The sequence below is a fragment of the Podarcis tiliguerta genome (genome assembly GCF_965153285.1).
Source record: "Podarcis tiliguerta genome assembly, chromosome: 4".
Classification (NCBI taxonomy): domain Eukaryota; kingdom Metazoa; phylum Chordata; class Lepidosauria; order Squamata; family Lacertidae; genus Podarcis; species Podarcis tiliguerta.
This window is the reverse complement of record NC_139537.1, coordinates 27509887-27537855: the sequence shown is the minus strand read 5'-3', so window position 1 is coordinate 27537855 and position 27969 is coordinate 27509887. Positions and strand designations below refer to the sequence as shown.

At 46.2% G+C, this 27969-nt stretch overlaps 2 protein-coding genes across 9 annotated transcripts in view; one reads left to right on the top strand and one right to left on the bottom strand.

Moving 5' to 3' along the window:
• Positions 1-27969, bottom strand: part of NBEA (neurobeachin) — a 349991-nt gene that overhangs the window by 140056 nt on the left and 181966 nt on the right. For 7 of the 8 annotated variants that reach the window (XM_083437001.1, XM_083437003.1, XM_083437002.1 and 4 more), the window contains 2 exons: positions 26116-26259; positions 7541-7677 (listed from right to left, as the gene is read on the bottom strand). In XM_083437001.1, coding sequence (XP_083293127.1) covers positions 7541-7677; positions 26116-26259 — 281 coding nt within the window. Of the gene's footprint in view, positions 1-7540; positions 7678-9922; positions 10068-26115; positions 26260-27969 lie in introns of those variants that run through there. The other variant, XM_083437000.1, reaches the window with a different exon arrangement.
• Positions 54-7510, top strand: MAB21L1 (mab-21 like 1). Its single transcript, XM_083437193.1, has one exon. The coding sequence runs from the start codon at positions 3980-3982 to the stop codon at positions 5057-5059; it is 1080 nt and encodes a 359-aa protein (XP_083293319.1). The 5' UTR covers positions 54-3979; the 3' UTR covers positions 5060-7510.

The following is a 27969-nucleotide window of genomic DNA, read 5'->3' as shown; positions in this document are numbered from 1 at the left end:
ATGTTTTTGTATGCAACAACAAATTCAATATTTTAATATAATAATAATATAATATTCCCTAAATGTTATCCTATATTTATTAGATTAAGTTTACAGTTCAAATAAACCAAAATATCTGGACCAACTGCACCAGTTACTGAATTAATTTTAAAGAATCAAAACTTTTACCACTATGTGAAAAGCAGCTTGATCTATAAATTTATAAAGGAATATTTATTCTAGTGAAACTGGAGTTCAATCATTGCCTACAACAGAACCTACTCTCCCAAGTACACAAGCTTTCAGTTTTAGTCTCCAATTCCATACATAGTTACCAAGTAGTAAGTTCCACTGAATAAATTATATTTTACATGCAAAGTAGACATGCAGAGATCACAATATGAGGTGTAGCAACATTTTGCTAATGCAGGCTTATAAATTGCTGTAATTATTTTATATTTAATGACAATATTCTGTAAGAAACATTAACAACTTTGTGGTGTGACAGATAATTCAACCCATTTATAGCTCAATCCTAACCAATGTAAGGAATTTTAAAGGGAGTTGATTCTAACCTTCACCTTATCATTATGGAAACAAGCTAAATATAAGTCTAAAGACTTCGCTGTATGTGTCATCTCAGCAGCTAGAAGAGTATAGAGGAACCACTTCAGGAGAATGCTTTGTTGTGAAGATTTTCAATTATCACAGAGGAGTTTTGTTGCACCTCCACTGAGAACCGAATTTCAATTTATTCCTATGTGTTTTCCCCTGTACTAAGCGGTTCAGTAGTTCACTGCACAGTTCCAGCTAAATTTCTGTATTTGGGCAACACAGCCTGCTCGCTACTAATACAGTACTGTTAAAAAGAAGTGCAGGGACTGTGCTCCGGAGCCGGGCTCCCGGTTCAGAGGAGCAAAGTCGAGATGCTTGCCAGACTCTCCTTGCGCAGGACCCTGGTCCCTTCTCCCACCGACCCCCAAACACCCTCGGGATGAAGGAGACAAAATGTGAGAGCGCCACGCTAGTGCCTTTCCCCTTCGCAAGCTCAAGCCTTAGCCTCTTAGAGGCGAGAGGGCGAAGGGATGCAGACGGGTCTCTTCTCTGCAGGAAAGAGATTTGCTTGCGCAGCGTCTCTCCTGGCGCCCCTCCACCTGTTGTTGGGCTGCTCGACCCTAGCCTATCTGCTGGCCCACGATCCTTCCCTGCCCCACGCACATTTCTGGAGCTAAGTTCAGGCAAGGCTACGCTGGTGAACTGCTGCCTGGAAGCGTCTCGACGCCGTTTGCAATCCCTGCCCAGACAGAAAGCAGCCGCGCAGAAAATGCGCGCCCCGCCAGATCCTCATCCGAAAAGCCCTGCGTCCACAGGAGGATGCGCTACCGCTGCCTCCCCGCGCCCTGGGCGGCGGCTCCAGTTTCTCCTCCTTTCGCCTCTCTCTAATTCAACGACCTAACACGCCCGGATAAGCGCGCAGTGAAGGCAACCCAAACAGATCGCTAGACGCAAAGGTGATCTGAAGGGCCAAGCAGCTACAATAGGATCCTAAAGGGACCGGGCTGCTGCAATGCCCAACATGCGACTTGTCGATGGACTTGCGTGGAAGCAAATGCCTTTAGGGCCGGGCGATAAGGAAGTTCACCATTATCTGGAAGTAGGTCTAATCAATGCAACGAAATAATAATATTATTTGACACCCGAGCTCTGAACGAATTCTGCAAGAGCGCAGGAGGATAAGGTTGCAATCCTATTCCGTTCCTTGGCAGTAAACCCGACTGAACTCAGTTGGCCTTACTTCTAAGTAGACATGCATCAAATTTAAGGGAGCAACTGATAAACAAAGGGGCTTAAAGTCAGGGCAAATCAAGCGCGCCTGATTTCTACTGAAATCAATGGGTTTTAGGCACCAGCTCAAGGCTCTAAAATTATATATTCATTTACTCAAGAGTATGCCCCATTGAACTCAGTGGGACTTAATTACGAGTAGAGGTGTATAGGCTTGAGCCGTAAATATTTTTTTAAAACACCCATCAGTCTATTTTTACGCTTATTAATTGATTTTAAGGGATATTTCTGAGCAACATCTTTAGGATGCAGGCTTAAATCCCATTGATTTCGAATTAACTAAAGCGCGCTTAACTTTCCCTAGACAGCACCCAATTAATTTTAACATTAAGATGCTCATAGATGCTTTTGGAAGCCGTTCAAGGGAGAGGGGAAGGTGGAGCAGCTCCAGGGCTCCCCTCCCAGTTCCGAACTGTGTTGCTTCTTGGAACAAGAGAGCAGGCAGCAAACCAGAAGGTTTGGCCGGCTATGCGCAACCAACAGCTCTGCTTGGAGGCACTGGAGGGGATATTGGCTCATAACTAGCGCTGCCCTAAACCTGGACTGTCCAAATGGGACAGAAAAGCTGCCTGCCCGCTTGACCGCGATTTCTCCCGCTCCTCCTCTGTCCCGCGTTCCACCCAGACTGCAAATACAGTCCACACGGGGGTGAGGTGGGGTGCAGAAACCTGCCCACTTCAGACCATTAAGAGTTGCCATTTACTTTGCCACAATGTCGCTGCTACTGACAGCGGAGGCGGCTGGGCACCTTTGCGACACGTGCGGTACACAAAGGCGGCAACAAGGCAACTAACTCATTGCTCGCCAGGGCTGCGCGTCTTCGGAAACTCAATCCGGAAAACTGTCAAGCCCGCCAGCGACTGGTCGCTTCCTTCAGCTGCTACCAATCTAAAGAGCCAGGTAAAAAACGCGCCTCCATTTGCATCCAATCGATTGAGACCCGTCAGCTCGCCTTTTGTGCTATTTAATTGGGGAGGAAGAAGAAAGAGGAGGAGGCTGCTGCTCCTGGTACATATTTCCCCTCTATCGTACAACCGGTGACTTTCTAACACTAGGCTAGCCCAGTTGTCAAGCGGAGAACTTCCCAGCTGTTTCCAACGTCTATCAGGCAGCGCCAGTTGAAGCCAAGTTTTCGCATGTGATGTCTCCGCTTCCTTTTCCCCGGAGCGAAGCGCCTCTCCAGTTCGCCGGGAGAAGGGTGCCGGGTTCCTGGCACCTGCGGTCCCCTTTGCGCCACGAGCAGGCTCCGGAGGACGCCTGGCGAGAAGAGTGGCAAGCAGTCCTTTCCCCAACAGCCGTAGCCGCCTTCCGCCTCCTCGCCTGCCCAATGGGTCGCTGGCCTGGCTGGTCCCTTTCTGCCACCAGCCCCCTACCTTGAGTTTGTGCGTTTCTCTGTCTCCCCGAGAGGGATTAATTAACCAGGCTGGAGCTGGAAGAGGCTGCCGTGACGAGCCCAGTGGCGATTGGCCGCCCGCCTGCCTGGCCCTGCCTTTATAATTTCCACGCGAGTGCATCTGGGCTCTTATACAAACCAACAGCCAGCTTCTCCTGACATATACACACACTCAGAGACAGGGAGACACACACACACACAGAGGGGGAGAGAGAAAGAGAAACACCCAGAAATCCGCCCCCCCCCCATCTGACTACCAACATTGCGCGCAGACACACACACACTCACACCCCGTGGTGACTCCAGGAGAAAAATAAATGCCTGCTCCGATGTGTTATTATTTTGACTGGTGGGAGCCTGGCTGCAACTGGGCGCAAACTTTGCTTCCCGTTTTTTAACTGCAGCTCTTCCATGCTTTCCTCTGCTCCCTGAAGGATCCTTTCCAACAAAAAACCCAGGGGTTTGTGTGCCTGTGCGTGTTTGGGAAAGACTCGGAAATCTGTCCGGGGCAGAAGCGTCCACCTCCAGCCTGCAAGGAGAGAGAAAGACAGCCTGCGAGCGAGCCTCGGAGTTGAGGAGGAGCCGAGCAGCAGAAAGAGCAGCGGCGGCGGCGAGAGCAGCGCCTTTGGGCGGCCTGGGGCTCCGCTTCCCCGCGCCGGGCGTCCGGATTCCCGTCTGAAGTTGGCTCCCGCCTTAGCAGCCGCATTGGATCCCAGCGCGTACTGCGAGACTCCGGTCTACAACCCGGATCTCTGTCCCAACATGATCGCGGCGCAGGCCAAGCTGGTGTACCACCTCAACAAATACTACAACGAGAAGTGCCAGGCGCGCAAGGCGGCCATCGCCAAGACCATCCGCGAGGTGTGCAAGGTGGTGTCGGACGTGCTGAAGGAGGTGGAGGTGCAGGAGCCGCGCTTCATCAGCTCCCTCAACGAGATGGACAACCGCTACGAGGGCCTGGAGGTCATCTCGCCCACCGAGTTCGAGGTGGTGCTCTACCTCAACCAGATGGGCGTCTTCAACTTCGTCGACGACGGCTCGCTGCCCGGCTGCGCCGTGCTCAAGCTGAGCGACGGGCGCAAGCGGAGCATGTCGCTCTGGGTGGAGTTCATCACGGCCTCGGGCTACCTGTCGGCGCGCAAGATCCGCTCGCGCTTCCAGACGCTGGTGGCGCAGGCCGTGGACAAGTGCAGCTACCGCGACGTGGTGAAGATGGTGGCGGACACCAGCGAGGTCAAGCTGCGCATCCGCGACCGCTACGTGGTGCAGATCACGCCCGCCTTCAAGTGCACGGGCATCTGGCCGCGCAGCGCGGCGCACTGGCCGCTGCCGCACATCCCCTGGCCGGGGCCCAACCGCGTGGCCGAGGTGAAGGCCGAGGGCTTCAACCTGCTCTCCAAGGAGTGCCACTCGCTGGCCGGCAAGCAGAGCTCGGCCGAGAGCGACGCCTGGGTGCTGCAGTTCGCCGAGGCCGAGAACCGGCTGCAGATGGGCGGCTGCCGCAAGAAATGCCTCTCCATCCTCAAGACGCTGCGCGATCGCCACCTCGAGCTGCCCGGCCAGCCGCTCAACAACTACCACATGAAGACTCTGGTGTCGTACGAGTGCGAGAAGCATCCCCGCGAGTCGGACTGGGACGAGTCGTGCCTGGGCGACCGGCTCAACGGCATCTTGCTGCAGCTCATCTCGTGCCTGCAGTGCAGGCGCTGCCCGCACTACTTCTTGCCCAACTTAGACCTCTTCCAGGGCAAGCCGCACTCGGCCCTCGAAAACGCGGCCAAACAAACGTGGCGGCTGGCCAGGGAGATCCTCACCAACCCCAAAAGTTTGGAGAAACTTTAGAGGGCCAGCCAGAGGCGGCCTGACGCTATTCTTCTCTCCCCCGCGAAAAGAAAAGAAAAAACTGCCTTTCTCTTCGGAGGATTCTGCTGGGTTTACGGGGCAAACGTCGCCCTGCGTTCGGGGAAGAGGCGGCCCGCCTGCGCGCACACGCACACCAAGCCAACTGCAAGTATTATGACTCTTGCCGGTATCCCGGTTTTAAAAGCCTGCCCGGAAAACAAAACGAAACGAAACCGTGTATGATTATCACCAGGGGAAATGCAATATTGGCTGGCGTTTTTAGCCTGATTGTGACCACTCCGCCTAGAAACCAGACCAATGGATTATAACGAGGCCGGGATTTTTGTGCGACTAAGAGAGAATCTGAAGATGCCACCCAAATAACCACAACCGTTAGATAGGAAAAGAAACAAAACAAACCACAACTGTCCCAACTCTTCCCCTGTACATTTTTTTAAAAAATTTGTATGGAATATTGTGATCTCACATTGTCTTTGAAATTGTGGGTGTTAGTGTTTTGTGATTTGGTGGAAAGAAGTTAAATTGCCATTTTGGATACTTCAGGACATTTTCTGCTCAAGAAGATACCGCTTAAAAAAAAGGTAGATTTTATCATGGTACTTTTGTTACTTGTCTTTTGAAGTGTCTAAGCTAAAAAAAAAGTTTACATTTTTTTTGTTTCAAATATATTGCTTGTTCTATTTCTACCATTCCATAAATATACTTGAAATGTTATTTAAATATATTCAGAAGAAATTTGGATTTTGCTTATATAATTGTGAATATTGGAATTATATATTGGAAAAATGCACTTGAAATACACTGGATAATTACTTTTTGTGATTTAAATTTCTGTTGCTGATTTTATTTAATTACAAGCTAATAAATAAAAGTAAAATAAATATGCTTAAGAGTTTCAGTGCTGGATTCCATCTGGGTTTGTGCAAGCCCTCAGTCTGCTACATTCTCTCTTTTTGGGGGGCGGGGAGGGGCCGTGTAAAGCGGGTCTGAAGCCCTTGACGGCCTGTTAAAAGTAGCATAATTTAAAATGAAGATAAAAATCGGTGTAGCCTACCCTAAAAAAATGGGGTCCTGAAGGCCATCGACATCGGTCACACTCCGGTGTGTGGCAATTAAGCGAGTAACATTTTTACAACCGTCAGGAAATAAATCTACCTCTCAAAAGATTTAGTGGGCCAGGCTAACGCGGCTGTCCGGTTTTGAACCAAGCTGAAGGCACGCATTACCCAAGTGAGCCTAGTTTGTAACAAAATTAACAGCACTTGGAGAGAAGGGAGGGGGAAGCTGCAACGTTCAGAGATTTGCGGGGGTCAAGCCAACAATCGGCAGGTAAAGAATGTTGCTACCTTTGCCCTAAACATCACCAGCCTGGCCATGAAGCCGCCGCCGCCAGTTGTGTTTGGGGAAAGCGAGCGCCGGCCTCTCCGGAGGCCCCGCCGGAGCAAAGGAGCCGCCTCCGCCAGAAGCCCCGTCCTGCCCTTGCCGAGAGCGCAGCAGGCAGTTCCTTCCGGATGCAAACCGTGATTCAGCCAAAGGGCAAATATCCCGGCAAGCATTGAGGGGGTGCAACAATGTGCTCAAGATCTGCCCAGGTGATACTGTTTCAAACTTCAGCTGCGCTCTTGCCCGCGCTTGGATGCGCTGCAGCAAAACCGTTAGACTCGCCATGTTACCCAACTCCATGTTTTGTTTTGCTTTGCTTGCGTGTGTGTTTTAAAATCCGGAAGACACTTTTAATTCTTCCTGTCAAGGTTGGCAGGCGGGCAACAGACGGATGGCCTCGACATTGAGGCCACAATAGTGTGTATTTGCTAGAGGCTACGAAAGTGAAATTAAAATAACAATATCGCTATAGATCCGGAGAGAAGCAAAATGACATGGACGTGAACTTTTGAATTCTGTAACAAGGCAAATGTCCGCTCTTATCTCCTTGCTCCAGGGGTCTTCGGGAGAGATTCTGTCTTTGCGCACCCCAACCTTGCTAGTTCCTACAGGCCCGGGCTGTGCAATAGCTGCTCCGCGCGCCCCTGCAACGCGCACCCGCGCAGAAGCGGAAGCTCCAGTCCCTGGGGACTGCATCGAAGGCAGACGGAGAGGGAGCGCGTCTCCTTGTCTGCCGCGGGTGCCCGAGGAAAGAGGCTGGAGTGCGGGCCCGCCATTACCTCGAGGGATTTCCGAGCAATTGGCTTAACTGCTAAATCTGCCCACGTTCATACAAAGGCCTTCGGGGGGAAGTGCGGGGGGGGGGGAGAGATTTGTTAAAAAGCGAGCGCGGGAGTAAGAGCGGATTTTACATCATTAACGCGCCGCGCTCTTAAATAAAACAGCCACGGAGTCAGACGGAGGGGGGCAAGGAGAGGGGCGCTTCCAGGCACTTGGGAGCATTCCTCAATTCATGGTTATGGGAAACCTCCCCCTCCTCCTCCCAACTCCCCCCCCCAACTTGGATCCTGTACTCACTTTAGGGTCGATCTTCTTGAAGGCCGGGTCCTCCTCGTCTACCTCGAAGTAGATCTCGGTGGTGGTGATGGAGAGGGTGCCTTTGGCCACCACCACCGGCGCGATGAGCTGGGCCGGCGTGCTAAGGACCACGGGGCCTGCAAGACAAGACAGAGCGGCGTGAGGAGGCTGCGAAAGGGAGGCCGGCCGCTTTGCCCGACGACGGCAGAGCGGAGCGAGAAAGCCGTCGGACTCAGGCGAGGGATGCCTACGGATCGCTGCCGGGACACCTAGGAGAGGCTTCGGGAAGCGGGACGCTGTGTATGCCTGAAGCTCAAAGGATGGTCGACGGACCACCGGAAGAGCAGGCCACTTTATAGGTCTTTCGAACAAAACAACACCCAAGAACTAGGGTGTGTGTAGGTCTTGCCACTTAAAGACAGGAAGATTTATTTGAGAATACTAGCGGGGTGCGGGTGGGGAGATCACAGCGCTGATGAAAATAGCCCCTCTCTTCCTAATCTCGAAGCCCGATCCCATAAAGGTCGAGTGCAGGTCCCACTCAATTCAGCAAATTTACCGGTTTGCACGTGTGTATAAAGCGCAGCCCAAGACGGGCAGCGAGTATTTAGAAAAGCAGTGTCACGGAATAAAAATCAGAGGGGCTTCCAATAAAATATATTTAGATTTACGCTTCCTGTATCTAGTCATAAAATTACAATACAAATTATGCACCACACATATCGAATATGTTTTACTTCTTTTTTATTATTCTGGACGTTAGGCAATGCAGTGTTTTCTACATCATAAAACTATCTGCGAGACATCAGATGCCAGACGAAGGCTCTCTCTCTGCAGAAAGTGTGTGTGTGTGTAATATAAAGTGCAGCCTTTATTGTGAAACAAACAGTTGTTATAAAGAAAACGATTTGTCTCCGCAGAGACGCCAGAAACAATCTCTCTCTCTCTGAAATTTATTGAAATGTTAATGCCGAGAGCATAATTACTCCAAAACAAAAAGATTCAGGGTTATTCTAACTTGCTTACACGCATGTATATTCTACAGAATTCATCGGGGTTTACTCCCAAGTAAATGTGCACAGAATCGTAGCTCAAACCTGCAAGAAAACCCCGGAATTATTTGGGCATTTCTAGTACTGTGCAACGCAATCCTCTGCAGGTTTCCTCGGGAGGAGGATCGGCTGTATTCGGCGGGTCAGGCTGCCTAGTTAGGGTCCTGGCGACGGCAACCTTAGAGCCAAGCGCCGTGGGGCTCCTCAGAGCAGGGGGACCAGTAATAGGAACCAGGCATCTGATGGTCTGACAAGCGTATGCCATAATAAATGTGTTAGCATTTAAGGTGCCATAAGGCTCTTTGCTGTTTGCGGACCATTATTATTCTATGATTCTATGATTACATTGACTCTAAGGAGACTTCCCATCCGGATCCTAAACGAACTTATTGGAAACTCCACCTCGAGATCTATGCAGAACGCATAAAAATAAATGCATGGAATAATGGGATATTGAGCCAAGACCGCCCTATGGATAAATAAACCGAAACATCTATTCGAATAACATGAAATGCAATACACTGATGCCACATTTTAGAAACTGGGAAATAATAAGGCATAGTATTATCTGGCTGCTGGTATTGTTGTTGTTTTTTCCTTTAGGTGCTGAGACTGTTAATTCCGTGTGTGTATGTGAAATGTTGTGCTCGGTCGGATTTGGTTTCTGGTGTCTCTCCAGCAGCCTCTCCCCGGCTTCTTTTCTGTGGCGAAGGCAGCTGAGGTAGGGCTGGCTGGCTGGCGCTGGGTCCGACCACCATTTGCGCTGCCAAGCTCTGCCCTCCTCCAGGGCCCAGTCTCCTGCCTCTACGGATCCCGCTGGAGGCTCCCCTTCCTACCCGCCACTTAGCCCGAGCTCAGCCCGTCTCTCGGCCTGACGGAGAGCGTGGCAGGCCTCATTTCGGCGCTAACTTCCCTCCCTTCCAAGCATCGCCTCCTTCCCTCCTCTCCACCCAGCCCTAGGCAACGCTCGGCTTCCCGCCTCTGACAGCTCTCAAGCCAGCCCACCAGGGGCTGGATAATATGGAGACAAACTCTATTTTCGTTCATTTTCTTGTTTTCCCCGCGCCTAATAGGCCAGCCTGGCCTCTTCACCCCGGTCAGCTGATGCGGACCATACGCGCGGGGCTTGGGCATCGCCCTTGCTCCGTCCTCCCTGCCGCCTCCCCCTCCGGCCGGACAGCGCCAGTGGCGCTCGGCGAGCGAGCAAGCAAGCAGGCCGGCAAGCGGGCCGCCCTCCTGGCCGGCGGGGCTCCTGCTTAGGGCAGCGGATCGATCCGAAACGGCGCTTTAAAGGCTCATCAATCTTAATCTCGGTCGCTCGAGTAATTACGCGCGATTCTCTCGTGCGATTACAAGTGGATTTGGGTTTCGATTCCCCAGGCCCCTCGCCTTTGTGCGTAATGGCAGGCTGAGCTCTCCAGGCAGCAGCAGCAGCAGCAGCTCCCGGGCCCTGCTGCTGCTTCTCTCCGCCCCTCTGCGATCGCCACCCCGGCCCCTCTCCTCTCCCCGCCCCCGTCTGCCTTTAACCCTTCCTCGCCACCCGAGCGCCGGGGCTTTACAGGCCTCGGCGAGAAAATAAAAAAAAAGTCCCTTAAAGATGATGCAGTTGGGGAGCCGCGTGATAGTCGATCATGATAAGAAGGCGTTTAGTGGGCCTTGCGCGCTCCCAGAAGGAAGATCAGGTAGTTAACCCAATTACCTCCCGGCTCCCCGCTTGTTATATGGGCAAAATAAAAAGGAAGTGGCTGGTAGTTCGCGGTCAGGAGGCCAGAGACTATAACAAGAAATCTTTTTCTTCATCGAGAGAGAGAGAGAGAATGCCTAAATCTTTTGTGTGCGGGGCGTGGGTGCGCAAGGGAGAATGACAGTGGCGAGCCGGGTTTAATTTTCAGAATGGCTGCTGGAAATAGGTGCATCGAGGAGATTTCTGAGCAAAAGGCCTGCGAGGAACCCCTCACACTTCCAAGCGCTCTGAACAAACGACCTTGTGAAATCCTATACGAGCCTGAACTAGGCAAAAACAGCTACCACTCAAACCAGCGGCGTTTCGAAGGATCACAAGATGTTTCCATTAACTTTTTTTTTCCGCTAAAGGGAAGAAAGCGGTTGGGGGGGGTGTTACTTAGCAGCATGAAAATTCCTGATTATTTCATTATCAAAACCCATGTAAGTAAGCAAGCCTTGATATAATCCCAGCGAGGAGGTATCAGAGATGGAAAGCAGAGTCAGCACTCAGGGCCCTTGTGTCTGGGGGTGGTCTGTTAAGTACTGGTCCTTTTACCCAGCCACCACTCCTTGCTTTGGGCTTCACCAGCCCATTGCTTCTGCCACCCCCCCCCCCAAGCAGAAGGCAGCTGCTTCCTGCTCCCCAACAAAAAGTGGGTGACTGAGCGGTGGCTGCAAGGAGCTACTTCCTTGCTTTGATCACTGACCATCTCTTGTCTGGCTCATGCAGGGGAAATACATTTGGCCCAGTGGCGGCACCTGAAGAAAGTGCAATGAAAGATGGTGGCTGCCCTTTGCAAGAACATCTGTACCTCTCTCAACTCATTTACCCCCCGCCCCAGTCTGCTGGAGAGGGGGGACTGGGCCCTGGAGGGCCACCCAGGGAGAGGTGGCAAGAGCAACCACCACTCCACTTGCTTGCTTGGCCCTCTCTTGCTGGGGTGGTAGGGAAGAGTCCAGTAAGGGAAATCCACATAGAATCATGGAATTGCAAAGTTGGAAGGGACCACGGAGTCATCTAGGCTAATCCCCTGGGATGCAGGAATACTTTGCCCAACATGGGACTCAAACCCACAACCCTGACATTAAGAGTCTCATGCTCTACCAAGTGATACTTTCCTTACTGTTGGTTTATGGTCCCTTTCCTATGGAACATGGTGGAATGCCCAAACCGGGAAGTTGCGTTAGACGTAATATTTTAGAATGGAAACCCTTCAAATATTATGTATTAACCCCTTCACAACCAGAACCCATCTGTAAGAGAGGAATGGCCAGGGCACAACAACTTCAGAGCTAACTAGATCTTTCACTAGTGATGTATGGAAGTGAGAGCTGGACCATCAAGAAGGCTGATCGCCGAAGAATTGATGCTTTTGAATTATGGTGCTGGAGGAGACTCTTGAGAGTCCCATGGACTGCAAGAAGATCAAATGTATCCATTCTTAAGGAAATCAGCCCTGAGTGCTCACTGGAAGGACAGATCGTGAAGTTGAGGCTCCAATACTTTGGCCACCTCATGAGAAGAGAAGACTCTGGAAAAGACACTGATGTTGGGAAAGATGGAGGGCACAAGGAGAAGGGAACGACAGAGGACGAGATGGTTGGACAGTGTTCTTGAAGCTACAAACATGAGCCTGACCAAACTGCGGGAGGCAGTGGAAGACAGGAGTGCCTGGCGTGCTCTGGTCCATGGGGTCACGAAGAGTTGGACACGACTAAACGACTAAACAACAACAGATCTATCACATTCACAAGTCACATATATAATATAAACCACAAAAATATTCCACAGAACTACCTGCTCTGGGTCATAAACAGAGTAAATGCTCTGGAATGTTAACTTCTGAGCTCGCCTAATCATCCATATCCACCAGTCACACATAGCTAGATGGGTTTCATGCATTAAGCCACAAAACCTGCTCAGAAAACAAGTTCCAATACCTCTTCAGGGCTGTAAATGATATTCTGGAAAAATGACATGGGACACCAACTTCTCAGTTAGCCATACTATCCCAGTTTACAGATGGGATTCATTCCACAATACACAGAACGACTAGGGAAACCATGCTCTGAACTCCTGTAATTTGTGCCTAGCTAGGAATTCTTACCAGCCCCCTGGCCGCTGCATTTTGCAACTGCTGTAGCTTTGGAACAGTCTTCAAGGGTTCATGTATAATGCAGGCTTCATGTATAATGCAGTACTGTAGCCCAGCCCTGAGGTTACCATAGCATGCAGCACTAGAGCCAGACCATCTCTGTCCAAAAATAAGTATTCCTAGTTACTAAAGCCAGCTTCCAGTGGCAGCGTTTGGTCTAGGAGCATTTTTAAGCTTCAAAGTAGGGCAGTGCCACTCCAAACTGAACAGGTTGTTTACTCACTTCCCACAGGTGAGAGCCTGCAACACACAACATCCATTTTGTCTGGAATCAAATTTCAATTTATTGGTCCACATCAAGCACCTGATCTGTATTTTCTGATTCAGGTGGTAAAGCGACATAGAGTTCAAGGTCATCAGCTGATACCTCACTCCAGCTCCCCTGATGACATCCTCCAACAGCTTCGCATATGTTGAATAACATGAGAGCCAAGAGTGATCCCTGCGGGTCACCAAACTTCTATGATGTCAAGTTATAGTTCAACATTGATAAGTCTCTGGAAGCATGAAGGTAGGAGTGAAACAACAGCAGTCTGGTGCAGAGGGGGCTCCATTTCCAACCCATGAAACTGCTCCAAGCTATGGTGTGCAGTATCAAATGCCTACAAGGTAGCACCAGGACGACCATGGCAGCTTTGGTGCCATAACTGGGCCTGAACCCAGACTGTAATCCATTTCTTCCAAGCACACCTGTAAGTTGAACTGACACAAAAATCTTGAGCATCATGCCTAAAAGGGATTGTTAGCAACTGGGCAATAGCTATTCAACAGTTCTAAGTCCAGAAAGGTCCTCTGAAGGAGAGGGCACAACACTATATCTTTAAAAGCCAATGGTACCCCATCCTTCTGCAATATGGCATTCACCACTCCCTGGACCTATGCTGTTAATAAAACCCCTCAGGTTCACTCTCGTACATCACAATGGGCAAGAGTTGAAAGGACAAGTGACCAGCCAGACCCTCTTCCAAGCAGTCTGTCAACATCAGGCTGCAACAATTTAAACTCATCCAAGTAAACTGGAACATGTGGTGCTCTAGACACCTCTGGACTAGTCCAGATAGTGGCATCTAATAGTGAGCCCACAAAACAATACAGTTAAACAATTAAAAAAATCAGGCTTTTAATTCAGTGCTTGAAAAAAGTATGATGAACAATATACTCAGCAGTAAGAGCAAATGAATATTTGCTTATCACTTAGAGGTAAGCTAAAGATATGGTTAGACTACAGCTCCCATGATTCCTGGCCACTGGACTTATGGCTGGGGCTGATGGGAGTTGAAGTACAGCAACACCTGAAGGGTACCAGGTTGGCTACCCTAGATTTATAACCTATGTTTTCTACAGACCTGCACACTTTTAAGAACCCCGTATCTATTTGGCTGGAATAACTATAAGGCATATCAAGAGATTTCTCAGATTATGCCCTTCCAAGATTTCTTAAATCCACAGTCTGCATCCTTCTTAATTTTCACCTTTCTAGGGTATTCCCAGTGCTGATTCCCAGTCCCCTCAAACAATACCTGATTATGTGAGTCTCATCTCTGGGGTTAAAACTGTGAAAATTGCAACCTTTGCCTTATGTGCAGAGGTGCACTGGTCTCAGTGGCTAAACCTGTAGGAGAACTCAACCCCCTCTCCTGAAACGAAAGGGTTAATGGCATAGTCAATAGATATCCAATAGACTTCACTTTTCTCAGGGTGAGCAAGGAGAGAGGATGCAAATGACATGGCTAAACTAGACTGCACTAGACTAGACTGATTAGCCAGAAACTGTTTTGTTGTCTTTATCACACCAACTGATGACCTCCCACTTAATTTGCTTTTATAACTGTCTTGAATAAACTTTACGTAATTGTACTGCTTCATTGGAGTGTATTTTAAAAAGCACTCCCTGGTCGAATTCCGCCTCGCTGCCACCACTTGAGGTACCCTGCTGGCTTTAGCACACAGGAAGAGGAGAGGTCAGGCTTAGGCTTGGCTAGGAGCTTCCGCTACTGCTTCGCAAATATGCCCCACCCGTGGCGTAGCGCACTCTCTCCCAACTTAGGCAGACTGTAATAAGGCAGAGGGCGTGTTGCCAGGGTCCAGCTTGTAGGATTGGCGTTGGAACGGTGGCTGCTCCTCCAGCCGCTTCGAAAAGGGGCTTCTCGCCCAGGGCCTGCAGGAGGAGATCATAGGATCCGGGAACGCGTCCAGCGCAAAAGCTGCCAGGCAAAGGCAGGGGCGACTGCTCAAAGGTCAAGCAGCCTCTACCTGCGCGCAGGGGAGGACGATCTCCGCCGGACACGCGGAGGGACAGCGCAAGTAAGGAGGTGGCAGATGCCCCCTTCCCAGTTGCCCCTTGGCATTGCAGCGGGATGGATTGGGCCTTCTGGGTGAGGTTAGCAAAAGGACAGGGATCCAAAGGCACTTGGCGCCCCTCCCCCACATCATAACCTGAGTGTAACATTACACATATTTCACTCCGAGCCTCTGAAGCGCCCCCCTCCCGCCCGCCCGCTGAAAAGGCACCGAATGAAACGCTCCTTCTTAATAGTGTGTCATTTTTACACTTGTCCTTTGGAAATCTCCAATTACAAGTCCCAATACCACGGCACATTTAAGGAGCGCGGAGTCTTTTTGTTCGAGCCTTCAGGGAGCAAACCCGCCACTGAGAGAATACGAAATTAATCCACTCCAGCTATAGAGCGAGAGGATTATGTTCTAATCCCCTTTGGGAGAGGCTCTGGATTTTAAGGATCCGACGTTAAAATGTTTACACCAGGCGTAATCAAAATAGTGCAGCTTCTCCATATGGCCCCGAGATAGCAGCGCGGCATTGGCTCCGCTTCCCAAACGGCTCCCCAAAACAATAACGCGGCGCACCGGGCATGGGCTGGATTGAGAGCGCGGAGAGCGCGCCAGGCGCTGCCGATCCAAGCAATTCCACTCCTTTGGGGAGGGGGGAAGCGCCACACTCCCAAGTCCAAAACAGCAGGGGAAAGAAGTGAGACCCCGCCACCCCCACCCACTTATCGGCACAAGCTTGAGCGCGGAGCCAGGAGCCGCTTTCCACGTCCACCGGGACCGTGCCAAATCGCGCGGCGGAGCTGCAGATGCTCCCACCTGCGCCCGCCCGGCCCCGGCGGCCGTGACTGGTCCAGGGAGGCCCGTCCGCTTTGTTGTCCCTCGGCGAACGGAAGAACAAAGGGCGGCAGGCCGAGGCGAGCCGCCGCGCCGGGGCTTGCACGGAGGATCCCCGCTTGGGCGTCCCCAGCAGCCCAGCCGAAGAAGCGGCCGGCCGAGCGGCGGAGAGGCGCCAGGGCGCACAGAGCCCGCAGCGCGCAGCCAAAGGGCCCCGGGGCGAGTGACGCCTGGGGAACACGCGAGCCGCGTCTCCAGAAAGAAACGGCGAGATTGACCTTTAGACATCTTTTAGACAAAACACACACAAGAATAACAGGGAAGAAAGAGTCGGGTATAGATTCAGCAGGCAACACCTTCTGAATTTCGTTTGGCTTGTTGGAAGACTCCTAATGAAGGTCGGTCGATGCAAACTAAATTGTACAAGCTCACACAGCTTAAAGAGCAGAAGCCACGAGGGAGTTCTTCGACCTGAGCCCCACTGAATTCCTGGTGCGCATTGCCAGGTATGGATTGTAGCCTAAGGCAGCAGTTCGGGGCACAAGACCCACCGAACTCATTGGGAATTACTTCCAGGAAAACAAAGACAGGATTAGTTCTGCTAAAGACGGGAGCACTTTCTCTACAGTGCTCAACAGGATGTGCATTGGAAGTGCTACTGCTCAAGTCCTGCTGCGAATAAATGGAAACGCGGGTTGCACAGAAGTAGCGCTTATTGGATCACTCCCTTTTCCTGTTAATCATTAGCCCCAATTTTATGTAGCTGCCAGAACAGTGTTTCTAATTTCAGTGAAGGCATTTAAAGCATAAAATAGCTAATAAAGCAACTAAATAGTACCGGACTTCTTGGTGCTATTGCAATTAAATTCTGCAGATGGCTTTACACATATTAATCCACCAGTATGGTTTTGTAGGGTTTGTTTAAAAAAGAAAGTTTTAACAAGCTGCTATGTTCCAGTGCTGTATCAAATCATTTAATAAATAGGTAATAAGGGTTTTTTATAAAGTTAAAATAATATAGGCACTTTAGAATCTAATGCTTCTCTTAACTAAAACAAAAAAACAAAAACAAAAAAACAAAAGTTGACCCTGCAAAGACATGTTTTCAGAAGAACAATAAATTTCAAAAGTATTAATGAACTTAGGGTGTAAGATCAATATTTGTCTCTTAAAAAAAAAAGGCAGCCTGAAATAGTCAATTTCCTATATTAAAATTGGCATTTAAAGATTGTTCAAGACTAAAAAGAAGACAGCTGAAGAACAAAATAATTTTCAGAAACAACCCAGATGTGAAGACGTTTTCCCCAAAATGACAAGGTATAGAACTTATGGTCCATTTTCAGATGGGATAGCTACTGGTGGACTGCCAAACCACATCAAGCACTGTTAGCTAGACACAATAGGATTTGCTTCTAAATAAGTAACTTTAAGTTCAAGGTGCTATTTAGTTTAGAATAAACTTTTTAGGGCTCCAGTTGTAACCACGCTTAACTGGGAGTAAGCCCCACTGAATAAGATTTCACTCCTGTGCAGGGCATGGTTTAGGATTATGCTGTAAGTCATTTTGAAAATCTATATATACAACCAGCAAGATTCTAGGCTTACTATAATGTAAAGTGGCAAGAATTAGAAGGGTGGGAGAATGTAAAGACAGTGTCAATGAACTTGTATAAAAGCCTAACAGCATATTCTTCTACAAGATGTAGACACACAGGGAACAATCTGTCCACTGCACATGTAGTGTTCACATAGAGAAGACTGCCATAGGCTCAGAGCTGTATTTCTCCCCTTGTCTACAGAAATACAGGTGTGAACACAAATGCACAAACGGGATAGTAAGGGGAATCAAAGGAGCATGTCTGCCTCCTATATCCCCATCTGGCACTTTGTTTTCTGTCAATGTTACTCAGCATGAGAAACATGTTTGGGGGAAAAGGAATGGTTGGATGGGATAAGGGAGGTGTGCACAGACCATTAATTCCATATTTGCATTGTCCCAGTATGTAAGGGAGACAGTAAGAGTGGAGAGACAGGGCTCTACTGAGCCTTTGGGAATACTCTGTGTGTGAAGACGCTATGTCCATGGTCTGGATCCTGCACTTTGTTTTTATTTTCGCTACTATTATGTACTTACTTGGGAGAATTTCTTGGAACTATGTTTTATTTGTATCAAATGAAATTAATTGTTCCTCAGTATAGTTTGTAAAGCTATGGATTGTTTACAAAACAAAGTAAAAATGCAAAACATAAACTAGTTAGATGCTGGAGAATTCCCTTGCTGTGTGGACAGTATTACTTAAAGAAAAATAGTCAACAAATAAAATAAGTAATATTCACTAACATGTAGTCTGTAAAGTAATGGTTATAGAAAACAATGAACTCTAAGCTCACACAGAAATTCTAAGAATATGTAACACACCACAATTTCACAATTTTTGTTCTTTAACATCAAGATCAAGTGGAATTTGACTTTTGGCTGCATAACTGGTGAAATTTAAGTTTTCAAGAACTCATTTCCACCCATCTGTATAAAAAGCAAAAAGTAAAGTATTCCAGCAACTCTGTTCCTGCCAGTAGGGTTTTCTCATAAACTGGTGAATAAACAGCTTCAGAAATGAATTTATCAGTGATGTACACAATAAAATTAACTGTGCAAAAGTGCAAAAAAGGGGGGGGGGGAGAGACTATTTAGCATTAAAGGGGAAAATCTACCACATGGTGTATGCATAGTCTAGATTTCAAGGGTAACATGCATATAAATTCAGGAGCCTGTTATTTCTTCACACTTACACATATTGCGTATGTTTACAGAGAAAGCATTTCCTCCCAATATATTTATATTGCTGCAGACATTGGGACATACTTTTGCTATATATACTTGAAGGCATCTACTGAGTTGTGCTTATTTTAGTAAACTCTGGGTATTTTTTTCCCGTACAGCAAGCTCATATAGTTATTTGCTCATTAAAACAACTTAAATCGTACTGCAGAGCCAACATACACTATAGTTTTGCCCCATGACACTGTGAAAAATGTTGGTTTTTCCTTTCTAGTGCAGATAAAGTTGAAACAATGCTTTTGAACTGTGCTAAAAACTAACAGTTCACATGGATTTAACATGGTTGTGGACAAAGTTAAAAGCCCCTCTCATCTGATGCCAGGTGATCATGTATCAGCAATGGCCAAGAACTACTTTTAATCATCTGCATCTGGCACAGAAACTGTGACCATTTTGGATAAGGAGTTTCCTATAAGATTCTAGATTTGTTCTTTTGTCCTCTCAACGTTTCACAGGAACGTGAATGAAAAATATACTTATAACGTTTTTGGTAAGTGATGATAGATGAGCTAAGGCTGGGCCAGAAAAAATGCAGCTTGCCTGCCAATCAAATTTCTGTATTCTGCTTTAGAACTTACACTCATGGCTGCCTACGGGGTTGCAGATGATAAAGGTACTACTGTCACTTGAAGCAGCCCTAAATGAAGTGGTGCATTGGAAAGGTCATTTCACATCTGCTGTATGGTACTAAGGCTGCGATCTTGTGGGGATAAACCCCAGCGAACTCTGTGAGGCTTACTTCTGTGTAGAAATGCATAGGATTGTACTCTTAAGTAAAGACCCCTTACCTCCAATCAGAACATCATATCTGAAAGTTACAGAAATTTTAGCTTTTACCATTAAAGTGATGGTGGGTGAATTAGTTAGCCACCATCTTCTAAATCATTAACACTTCTAAATTTTAAAACGAATATACCAATTCATACATGGCCATGAACTATTGTTAGTTCAGTCTTAGTCTCATAAAATAGTGACTGAATAAACATGATGAAAACATAGTATCTGTGTGTGTGTGTGTGTGTGTGTGTGTATTCTCATTACAAAACATCCTGAAATAGAACATGGGGAAAAAATCAAACTGCTGGACAAAAGCACCTGTCTTTCTATTCTTTATACTATATTTTCACAGAACCTCTTGGTAAGTTTGCCTTTATTATTTAATTTCTGCCATTTTTGCCTCTAAGGAACATTTCAATATATTTTAATGTGGATGTTAGTATCAGAGTACGAAATTGATGCATCATCTCATATAAGAAGGGCTCATGGATGTACAAGTTGTAGGGATGTCCATTGGCTCTGTGTGTACCCCAAATAACGAGACAAATTGAAGTGATTCTGCACTAGCCTCCACCTCATTCAGTCACTGTCCATAAGCAGCCAAGACTTTACTCTTGAATCCTATGCTATGCTATGCTTCCACCCAGTCAACACAAAGTCACGTATAAAAGTATTTTCAGTGGTTGCCGCAACTGAACAGTTCTGCCAGCACAAAGACTTTTAGTGGCCCGACCGAACTTCCTCACCCTCTCTTTTCCCCGTGCACACCCTAAATCTGCTCTGGAGGTGAGTGATCCCTCAGAACAGGGAACTAAATGTCAATGAGCTAGTGAAACTGTTTAGTTGAATACTGCCCTAGGTTTGGGGGAAATGGCGAACTTCCAGATGTTTTTCATTTGGGCTCATTTTCAACAAATGGAGTTGTGTCGGTAGGGGGAAGGAGAGGCTGGAATGATAGCTTAGTTGATGTTTTCTGAGTTGTTTCAAACAGCACATTTTCAAATAGCCCTACACCAGGGGTCAGCAAACTAAGGCCCATAGGCCAGAAGTGACCCGCGGAGGTCGTTTGACCAGCCCACATTCCGAACCAAGCTGCCTGCTCGTGCGCTGCACTAAACCAGTGCAGTGTGGAGTGGGGACTTGCTTCCGCGGTGCCGAAAATGTCATCTGCGCCTGCGCCTGCGCTGAAAATTGTGGGTGCTCACACATGCGCACGATCCAGCCCACGGAGGGATCTCCATGGGACCGATCCGGCCTAGGCAAGATAAACCTTGCTGTTCCCTGCCCTACACTGAACTAGAGGGCTCTCCAGTCTTCAGGATCGACTGTTAAGAAGTGCAATGGCTGAAGCAGGAAAGTGCCAGGAAAGCCCTAGTGGGCACATGGGCCACATCTAAATCTGTGTTGCTAAAAATTGCTGAAGCTTGTCCAGAGGGAAATTTAAAAATTCACAGATCTTCAAACAAAAAAACCAAACAAATATTTCAATCATGTAAATATGCGTAGCCATTTAAGTAATTATCCAAGGAGGAATCACCTATTTCTTGCTCTGCTTGCCTCCCCCAATTCCTCCATCTGCCTTCAGGATGGACAGTCCCCACAGCAGTGTGCTAAGCCAGCTGTTCCTGCAGTTCTGTCCTGCCTTCAAGCTGGAAGCCAGAAAGACAGGAGGGAGCTGGAATCAGATAGAGATGGATAACATCCATCCCTCACTCCTCTCTCTCTGCTAAGAAACGAGACAGAAACCTCAGATATAACCTGGCACACCACACTACTGTCCCACTTTCTCTTTGGCTGCACAGCAGTGAGCTATTGTTTCCCTAAAACAGGAGCTCTGTTGAGGCTAGAGGTAAGAGCTAGACATGGATGCAGAAGACACAGAGCTCTGCTTTACTTGCCACCTCTCAAAACTGTCAGCCACCTGGATAGCAGGCAACAGAGTGGGAAAGATGAGCCCTCTGAAAAAATGCCACCCAGTACCCAAAGAGGAGGATAGGAGAAGCTAAGTGAATGACTAATGACTAATGAGACACTTACCTTTTGTGGTGGCAATACCTATGTGCACACAAGGGGCAAGGGAGCTAGTAGGTGGCAGACACCTGTGATGAGCCTGGGGTGGAATAGACAAAGGCAGGGACGCAATGCCACTGCAAGATGGGAGGTGTTTGTGCCACATCTTAATGAGTGCTACAAACAAGCTTGGAAAAGGGCCAACATGCCAAGGTACCAGAGAACCAAGAAAGCAATTTGCATAGGATAATTACAATGTTGCAGCTTTCTACAGCAAGTATCATACACCTGAATAGTTACTAAATGTTTTTCTTTCTTTATTACGGTATTTCCCAGTAAATCAACCATTAGACTTTTCCCTAGCCAAAGAAGAGTTCACATTCAATTTATGGATTTAAAAAAACAAAAGAATGTTACAGAACCCAGAATCACTTGGGAGGTGCATCTTAGTGCAGGTGCAGAGTTTCTTATTCAGTCTGCATAGCACACTGTCACCTACCATTTTGGAAAAGAGGGGGGAATCCTTAAAAGATCTATGCACATGTGTGCAACTGACACTATTTTAAACTTAGGGTTTTGCTTTTAAAGCTCAGAGTGGGTGTACCCGCTGGCACTAGTATGCCAACACAGCTGTACAAAATGAATTGGCTCCTATAAATTAGTCCAAAGTATTGCATGGGCGCTTGTGCTGCGGCACTGGGAAGGGGGATGAGTGAAAAGGGCAGGTTTGCTACCTGGGCAATGGTGCAGACTTGCTTATTGGACAGCAGCTGACCATTTTAAAATTTCACACCTTCATTCTCCCATCTGGAGGAGAAAACAGAATTGTTAGGACAGGAGAAGACTGATGGGAAGAGATCCTCCTGCCAACTTATTCTGAACAGAACAAGAAAAAATGGAGACCGGGCAGAAAAGACTTGGGAAGAGAGAGCTTATGGTTTGGAAAAATGGGAAGTTTTCTTTTGGGGGACGGGCAGCAGAGGGAAGCGTTAACTGGGGGCATGAATTATTGGAGACACTTGGGCCAGCCAGATTTCATTGGAAACTCAAAGATGACAGCTTCCCCCTATTTTCCTCTAGCACCTGATATTCAGAGGTACACTACCCCTGAACACGAGCTTCCCATTTAGCTGTCACGGACAATAGTTGTTCATAACTAATCTTCCGCAAATTGATCTTATCATTTTTAAAAGCCTTCTAAGCTAGCAGCCATAACATCTGCAGCAGCATATTCTAAAATGAAGAAATAATGTGTGCAATACTGCTGTGTGAGGCTGCCTGAATTTGTTTTTCCCTCTGGCCTTTTTTGGATGAGGAGGAGCAATTCAGAGCATGGCATTCAATGGCATTGCAGCAAATCAGTCAAGAGGAGTCATTTTTAGAAGGGGAAATAATTTGTGGAGGGGGTGTTTGGGGCTCAGACCTCACCGCGGATTTGTATTCAGTGTGTGGTCTTGATAATTGCTTGTTTCAATCTTTTGTCCAGCACTCGCTTTCCAACAGTGGCAAGTCAGATGTCCCCCGGGAATCTTACAAAGAAGGCACAAGCCAACAGTATTCCCCTGTGGCTTGTCTCCAGAATCCAGTATTCCTAGGAATACTGCCTCAGAACATGTAGGCTTGCTTACATATCATAGTTGATAGGAGATACTTTCATGAGAGAGCAGGGTTGGGAGCCACAGATGGAACCAAGAGGAAAAGTAGTAGGCCTGGCTCAACAGAGTGGGACTTGTAACACTCCCGCTTTTTAAGAGATACCAGGAACTCCTGTGCAGAGCCTATGCTCTGCATGCAGAAGGTCCCAGCTTCAATCCCTTCTGCCTCCAATGAAAAGGATTTCAGGTGGCAGAAGAACTGCCTCTGCCTGAGACTTGGGAGAAGCAGAACCCATTTGCATAGACAGGGGGTAAGCTAAAAAGGCCAGTGGTCTAATACAGTGTAAGACAGCTTCATATACCCCTGTAAATTTAGTGGATGGCCTTGTTTACTATTTCTGAATCTCCATCAAGAGTTGGAGTCCAGATCTCTGGTGTTCAGAAATAAAGCAGTGCTTTACAGATCACACTTGTTATAGAAGTTACTGATTATTCAATATTCAGCCCCACGTTCAAACCAACTCTTATTATCTTTACACTATCTGTCAGTAAATGACCACAGAATGCTAGGAGCATACTTCTAAACTACAAGTTAGTAGATTTGTTATTCAGGAAATTAATGAAAATCATGTTTTAAACATTTATGACATAGAAAATAAATGGATCAGATAGACAAGTTAATAATAATCAATTCGCTACAATTGTGCAAACTGAGATGCTGCTGATTCATAGTTTTAGACACCAAAAAGTACTACTAGTTATTGATTTTTCTCAAGTGATTTATCAATAAGCAACTTGCCTCTTGAAATGAACAGTCTGGGAAGAAATTTAGGAGCTAAAATTGAAACAGAAAATTATGAAATATTTATTATTATGAAATAAGGTGATGAAATACAAAGTTGTTTTTTTTATAAAGTTGACTGCAGTTCATTAGGTGGCTACATTATTGTTGTTCTTAAAACCTTAATAACATTTATCAGATTTTAAACACTATTTAACTGTAATAAGATTTCAGCCACACATGATTCTAACACTAAAGAAAATGAAAGCATTCCTATGTACTTTAGTTTTACACAAAAAGTAGTCAAGCTGTGAAACTTGAAAATGACCAGAAAGCTCAGTGTACATGTGCTCTAGAGGTATGGCCCTTCTCTTTTCCTGTGCCAAATGCAGAGTAGCATCATGGGAGCCTCTGAGTTAGGCAACAACAGCACAAACTGTAAGGCTTCACCATAGGTGTGGGTAAAAGGTATCTGCACGTGATCAGTAATTGTTGGGCAGGAAGGAAAAAGAGGTAGCTGCAATGGCTGTGCAGGGAGAAAGGACAGTAGCAAGGGCTGCGAAAATAGTAGGTAGGAATGAGAACCCCAGCAGCACAGATGTGGAGGAAACGCTGGTAAGATAAGCAGGAGAGACAGATGAGAAATTGATTAGAAATACTGGCTGGGTGTTTTGTGGCATTTGCCCAAATGAAGGCTTTTGGAAACTTTGGCTCTCTGTTTTACATAACGTCATGAATTACGGTATGCTACTGCTGTATTCATTGAAATAGGACCGAGACTTCAGTTAAATTAAATGTAACCAATGTATGTAGATTTTGCATTAGTTAGGAATGCTATTTTGTGTAGTCTTCTATCACATCGGTTTTCTTCAGAACAACAAGAAATGGGCATTTCTTAACAAAAGTATATAATGAAATAACCCCAATCCCTCACTACAATTTCAAAAGTGACAAAGCATAATTTTACATAGTATTTTCTGGAATAATGAAATTTTGCACGAACAATAGTGCATCATTTGTTTGTTTTTGGTCAGATTTTGAAAGTGTATCTTCATAAAGTGGTAAATCTAGTAGTCTAAGGTATTATGCCTATATTTATACAAATTAATTATGGAATAAATACTTAGCAGTTCAGTTATCTAATATTGTTCCATCTGTGCTACAATAAGCTACTTTGTTATTCCATATCATATTAAACTGTCAGAACAACCCTGAAAATGTGAAGTCATTTTTCACACTTACTTCACAGAATGTGCAGTTTCCCCCTCGCCCCTGCAGCACACCCACCAGAATTCACAAGACTAAAACCTGTCTGCTACAAAACATAGGTACAAAGGTTTTCCCTTTGAATCTGAAGCCTAGCTGAAAGTTTCCTTTTGATCTCTAACAACTGCCAAGCACCTTCTGCTTCCTTCAGCCTATTGAACTTTAGGAGAAAATGTGAGTTAACCTAAAACTTGTCTAGATTAACTGGTATGGGGAAATGGGAAGGAGTAATTTCACTGAATGCAAGACAGATGACAGAGAAGTATGGGGTATCTGTTAAACTATACTTTTCTCCAGGAAGAGATTCTCCACCACTTCTCATTTCAAGTGTTGAATCTACCATTAATGCCCCAGAATTAACTGCTTTTATGTTAAGAGGATCTTAATGACATTTATTGCTTCAGCATTCATTTTATTTATGTTAGGACCAATTGCTGTGCTGGAGCTGGACTCTGATTACAACCGCATTTGTGAACAAATGATACTTATTATTTACCACAACATGCTTAGTCTGAAGCCCTGGAAAATGTTGTCTGATCTATATATACAGCAGATTGCTATGAGCCTGTAACTCTCTTCACTGGCAGTGACCTGGTCTGCATCTCACATTAAACCATAGTTAAAATAAAGTATGATTTAAGGCAAACAAGCAGTGTGATGGTGAATGCCAGTGAAATCATAGGCGTTATATGCTTGTCCTGGTCTTGCTATGCTGTCAGGAAACAAGCCATGATCTGGCTTGCCCTGTCATTCAAACCCAGGCATGGGGTTTGTTTTCTAATCTTGTAATCCAAATGGGGAAAGTTTTGAAAATCACCCCCCACTGCCCGAATAAAATGTTCACATGGGTGGGAATACTTCTAAACATAACTGGTCAGGCTGATACATCTTATTTTCCCTTTTGTTACATTTTCACAATAAAAATCCTTTACTACATCTAATTTACTGCACTCAAAATATACTTTCTAAAACATAGATCAATCTTTTTTTATCAGTGTATTATGACAGATGGCATGATTGATTTGGACATGAGTCACCCAGGTTCATCAGATCTTTGACTAACCAGTATTTTATAAAGTTGTGAGGATAAATTAGATGAAAACAGTGGGGAACTTCTGCAAGCGTTTCCAAAACAACAAGGCTCACTATCTCACACAAATGCCAATACCAGACACAGTTGGCAAAGTTTAGAAAACCAGCTCAATTATATATGATTTGTTTACATCAAACTTTTTAAAAAAAGATTTTTACCTGCAAGATTGTCAATCTCCTTCTCTTGGAGCAAGCTGACAGCATCATCATCTCCTTCTAGCATGAGCTCAGTTTCAGCATTCTGATTGACAACAGCTTGGCTTCGGAAGGTTTTCTTTGACTTCACGACATCTTCCTCAGTGCCTATAAAAAAAGGTTACAAACATTTTAGAATTCTGTTAGGTCTTTAGATCAGTCTCAACAACCTGTTTTCCAATACAAAGCAAATTAGGCTTGCCATATGTCAGGGAAATTCCTGACATGCCCTGGTTTTTGGATGTATAGCAATGCGATGGAAAAAGCAGTGAAAACAGCTCCAAAAGGTTCCCCCCCAAAAGCTCAACAATTTTGGGGTCTTCCTAAAAAAAGCTAAACAAGAACTTTGAGTGTCAGGGACTTTACTTTTTGAAATATGGCCACCCTAAACAGATGGAATCTATCCACTGATACAAATATCAATTATCAAAAATACACTTCAAAACAGCCTTTCAATAACTTTTAATGCATGGGGATGTGTGCTCTTAGAGAACAAAGACATGGTAGTAAACTTCAAAACAGAAGGCTGGGCTCCAACTTGTTTTTAACTAGCTTGTCATTGCTGGCAGTAATCCTCTCACATCAATCTGACAATGCATTGTAGCAGAAAGGTACTGTACTAGACGCGCAGGTGAATGTGGCAAATCTGCTGATTAATGATGTAGACAAATCTTTCTGAAATCAGTTTTGTTTTACAATATTAAACATACATTTATCTGAAAGACATATAAAACTAGCTTGTTTTGGTTTGATAGAAGCTTGTTGGCTTGGCTGTTCTTTAAATTTATCACTCAGTTGAGTATACCTCAGTTTGCCACAATATACCAGGCATTTATCTAAATGAAAGTGTAGGAGACCGAAAGTTGCCCTTCAATCACTGTATCCTTTATGAATTAGAGTTCCATTTATCAAAATTACAGAAAGAAGAGGTAATGTCTCAGAAGGCTGTCTCATTACAAGGCTTATAAACACTGCCCTTACAAAGAAGTGGTTTAACACCTAACAAATCAAAAATTGATTGGGAATAGAATTTATTTGAGATAATCTATCTTCGGAAGACATGCCGTACTGAGTGCACTTCTTGGCCTCAGTACCCATTCATCAAGAAATTAACAAGCAAGTTCCACAGACCACCAGACTTCCTTGGATTCTGAAGTACGAAATATGTTAAAAACAGATCTGTCACAGATGTTCTAATTGCATACTCCTGAAGGTTTTTTGTTTCCTTAAAGGATCTCAAAAGAAAAGATACAAGCTGATTACACTATAGAAGTACACTGGCAAGATTGCAAATATGCATTTGGAATCAAACTGTACTTCGTATTGTTAGCATTTCTAAAATATAATAAAAATAATTTTATTTATTCTAAAATAATACAAATACCAGGGAAACATCTAGACGGTGCAATCTATCAAGGACTGGGGAGCTGCAGAGTGGCAGATTCCAAAGCCCAGTCAGCTGCAGCCAGCCAAGGCAGAAGAGGTGTGTGAGTGAGAGAGGGAATCTTTCCTTTTTTTGCTGCACCATCTGGGGTCCTCAGGAGATTTGTGGAGCTTTGGATCTCATACACACAAAGGCTCTGCCATTCCGCCCTGACATGCCACATTTGAGGTCTTCAGGAGTGGGGTCTTCTATCAGCAGTGGGAGAAGAAGTGTCAGTAGCTTTCTGTCTGCTACGGCACTGCTTGGTTCTTCTGCCATGGAAGAGTCCTGCCCTGCTAGTGAAGAGGGGCCTACGTACCATCCTAAACTCATTCTAAAGAGAGTACCATCGTGGGGTCAAGACAGCAACTTAAGTATGCTTATTTAACATGTTT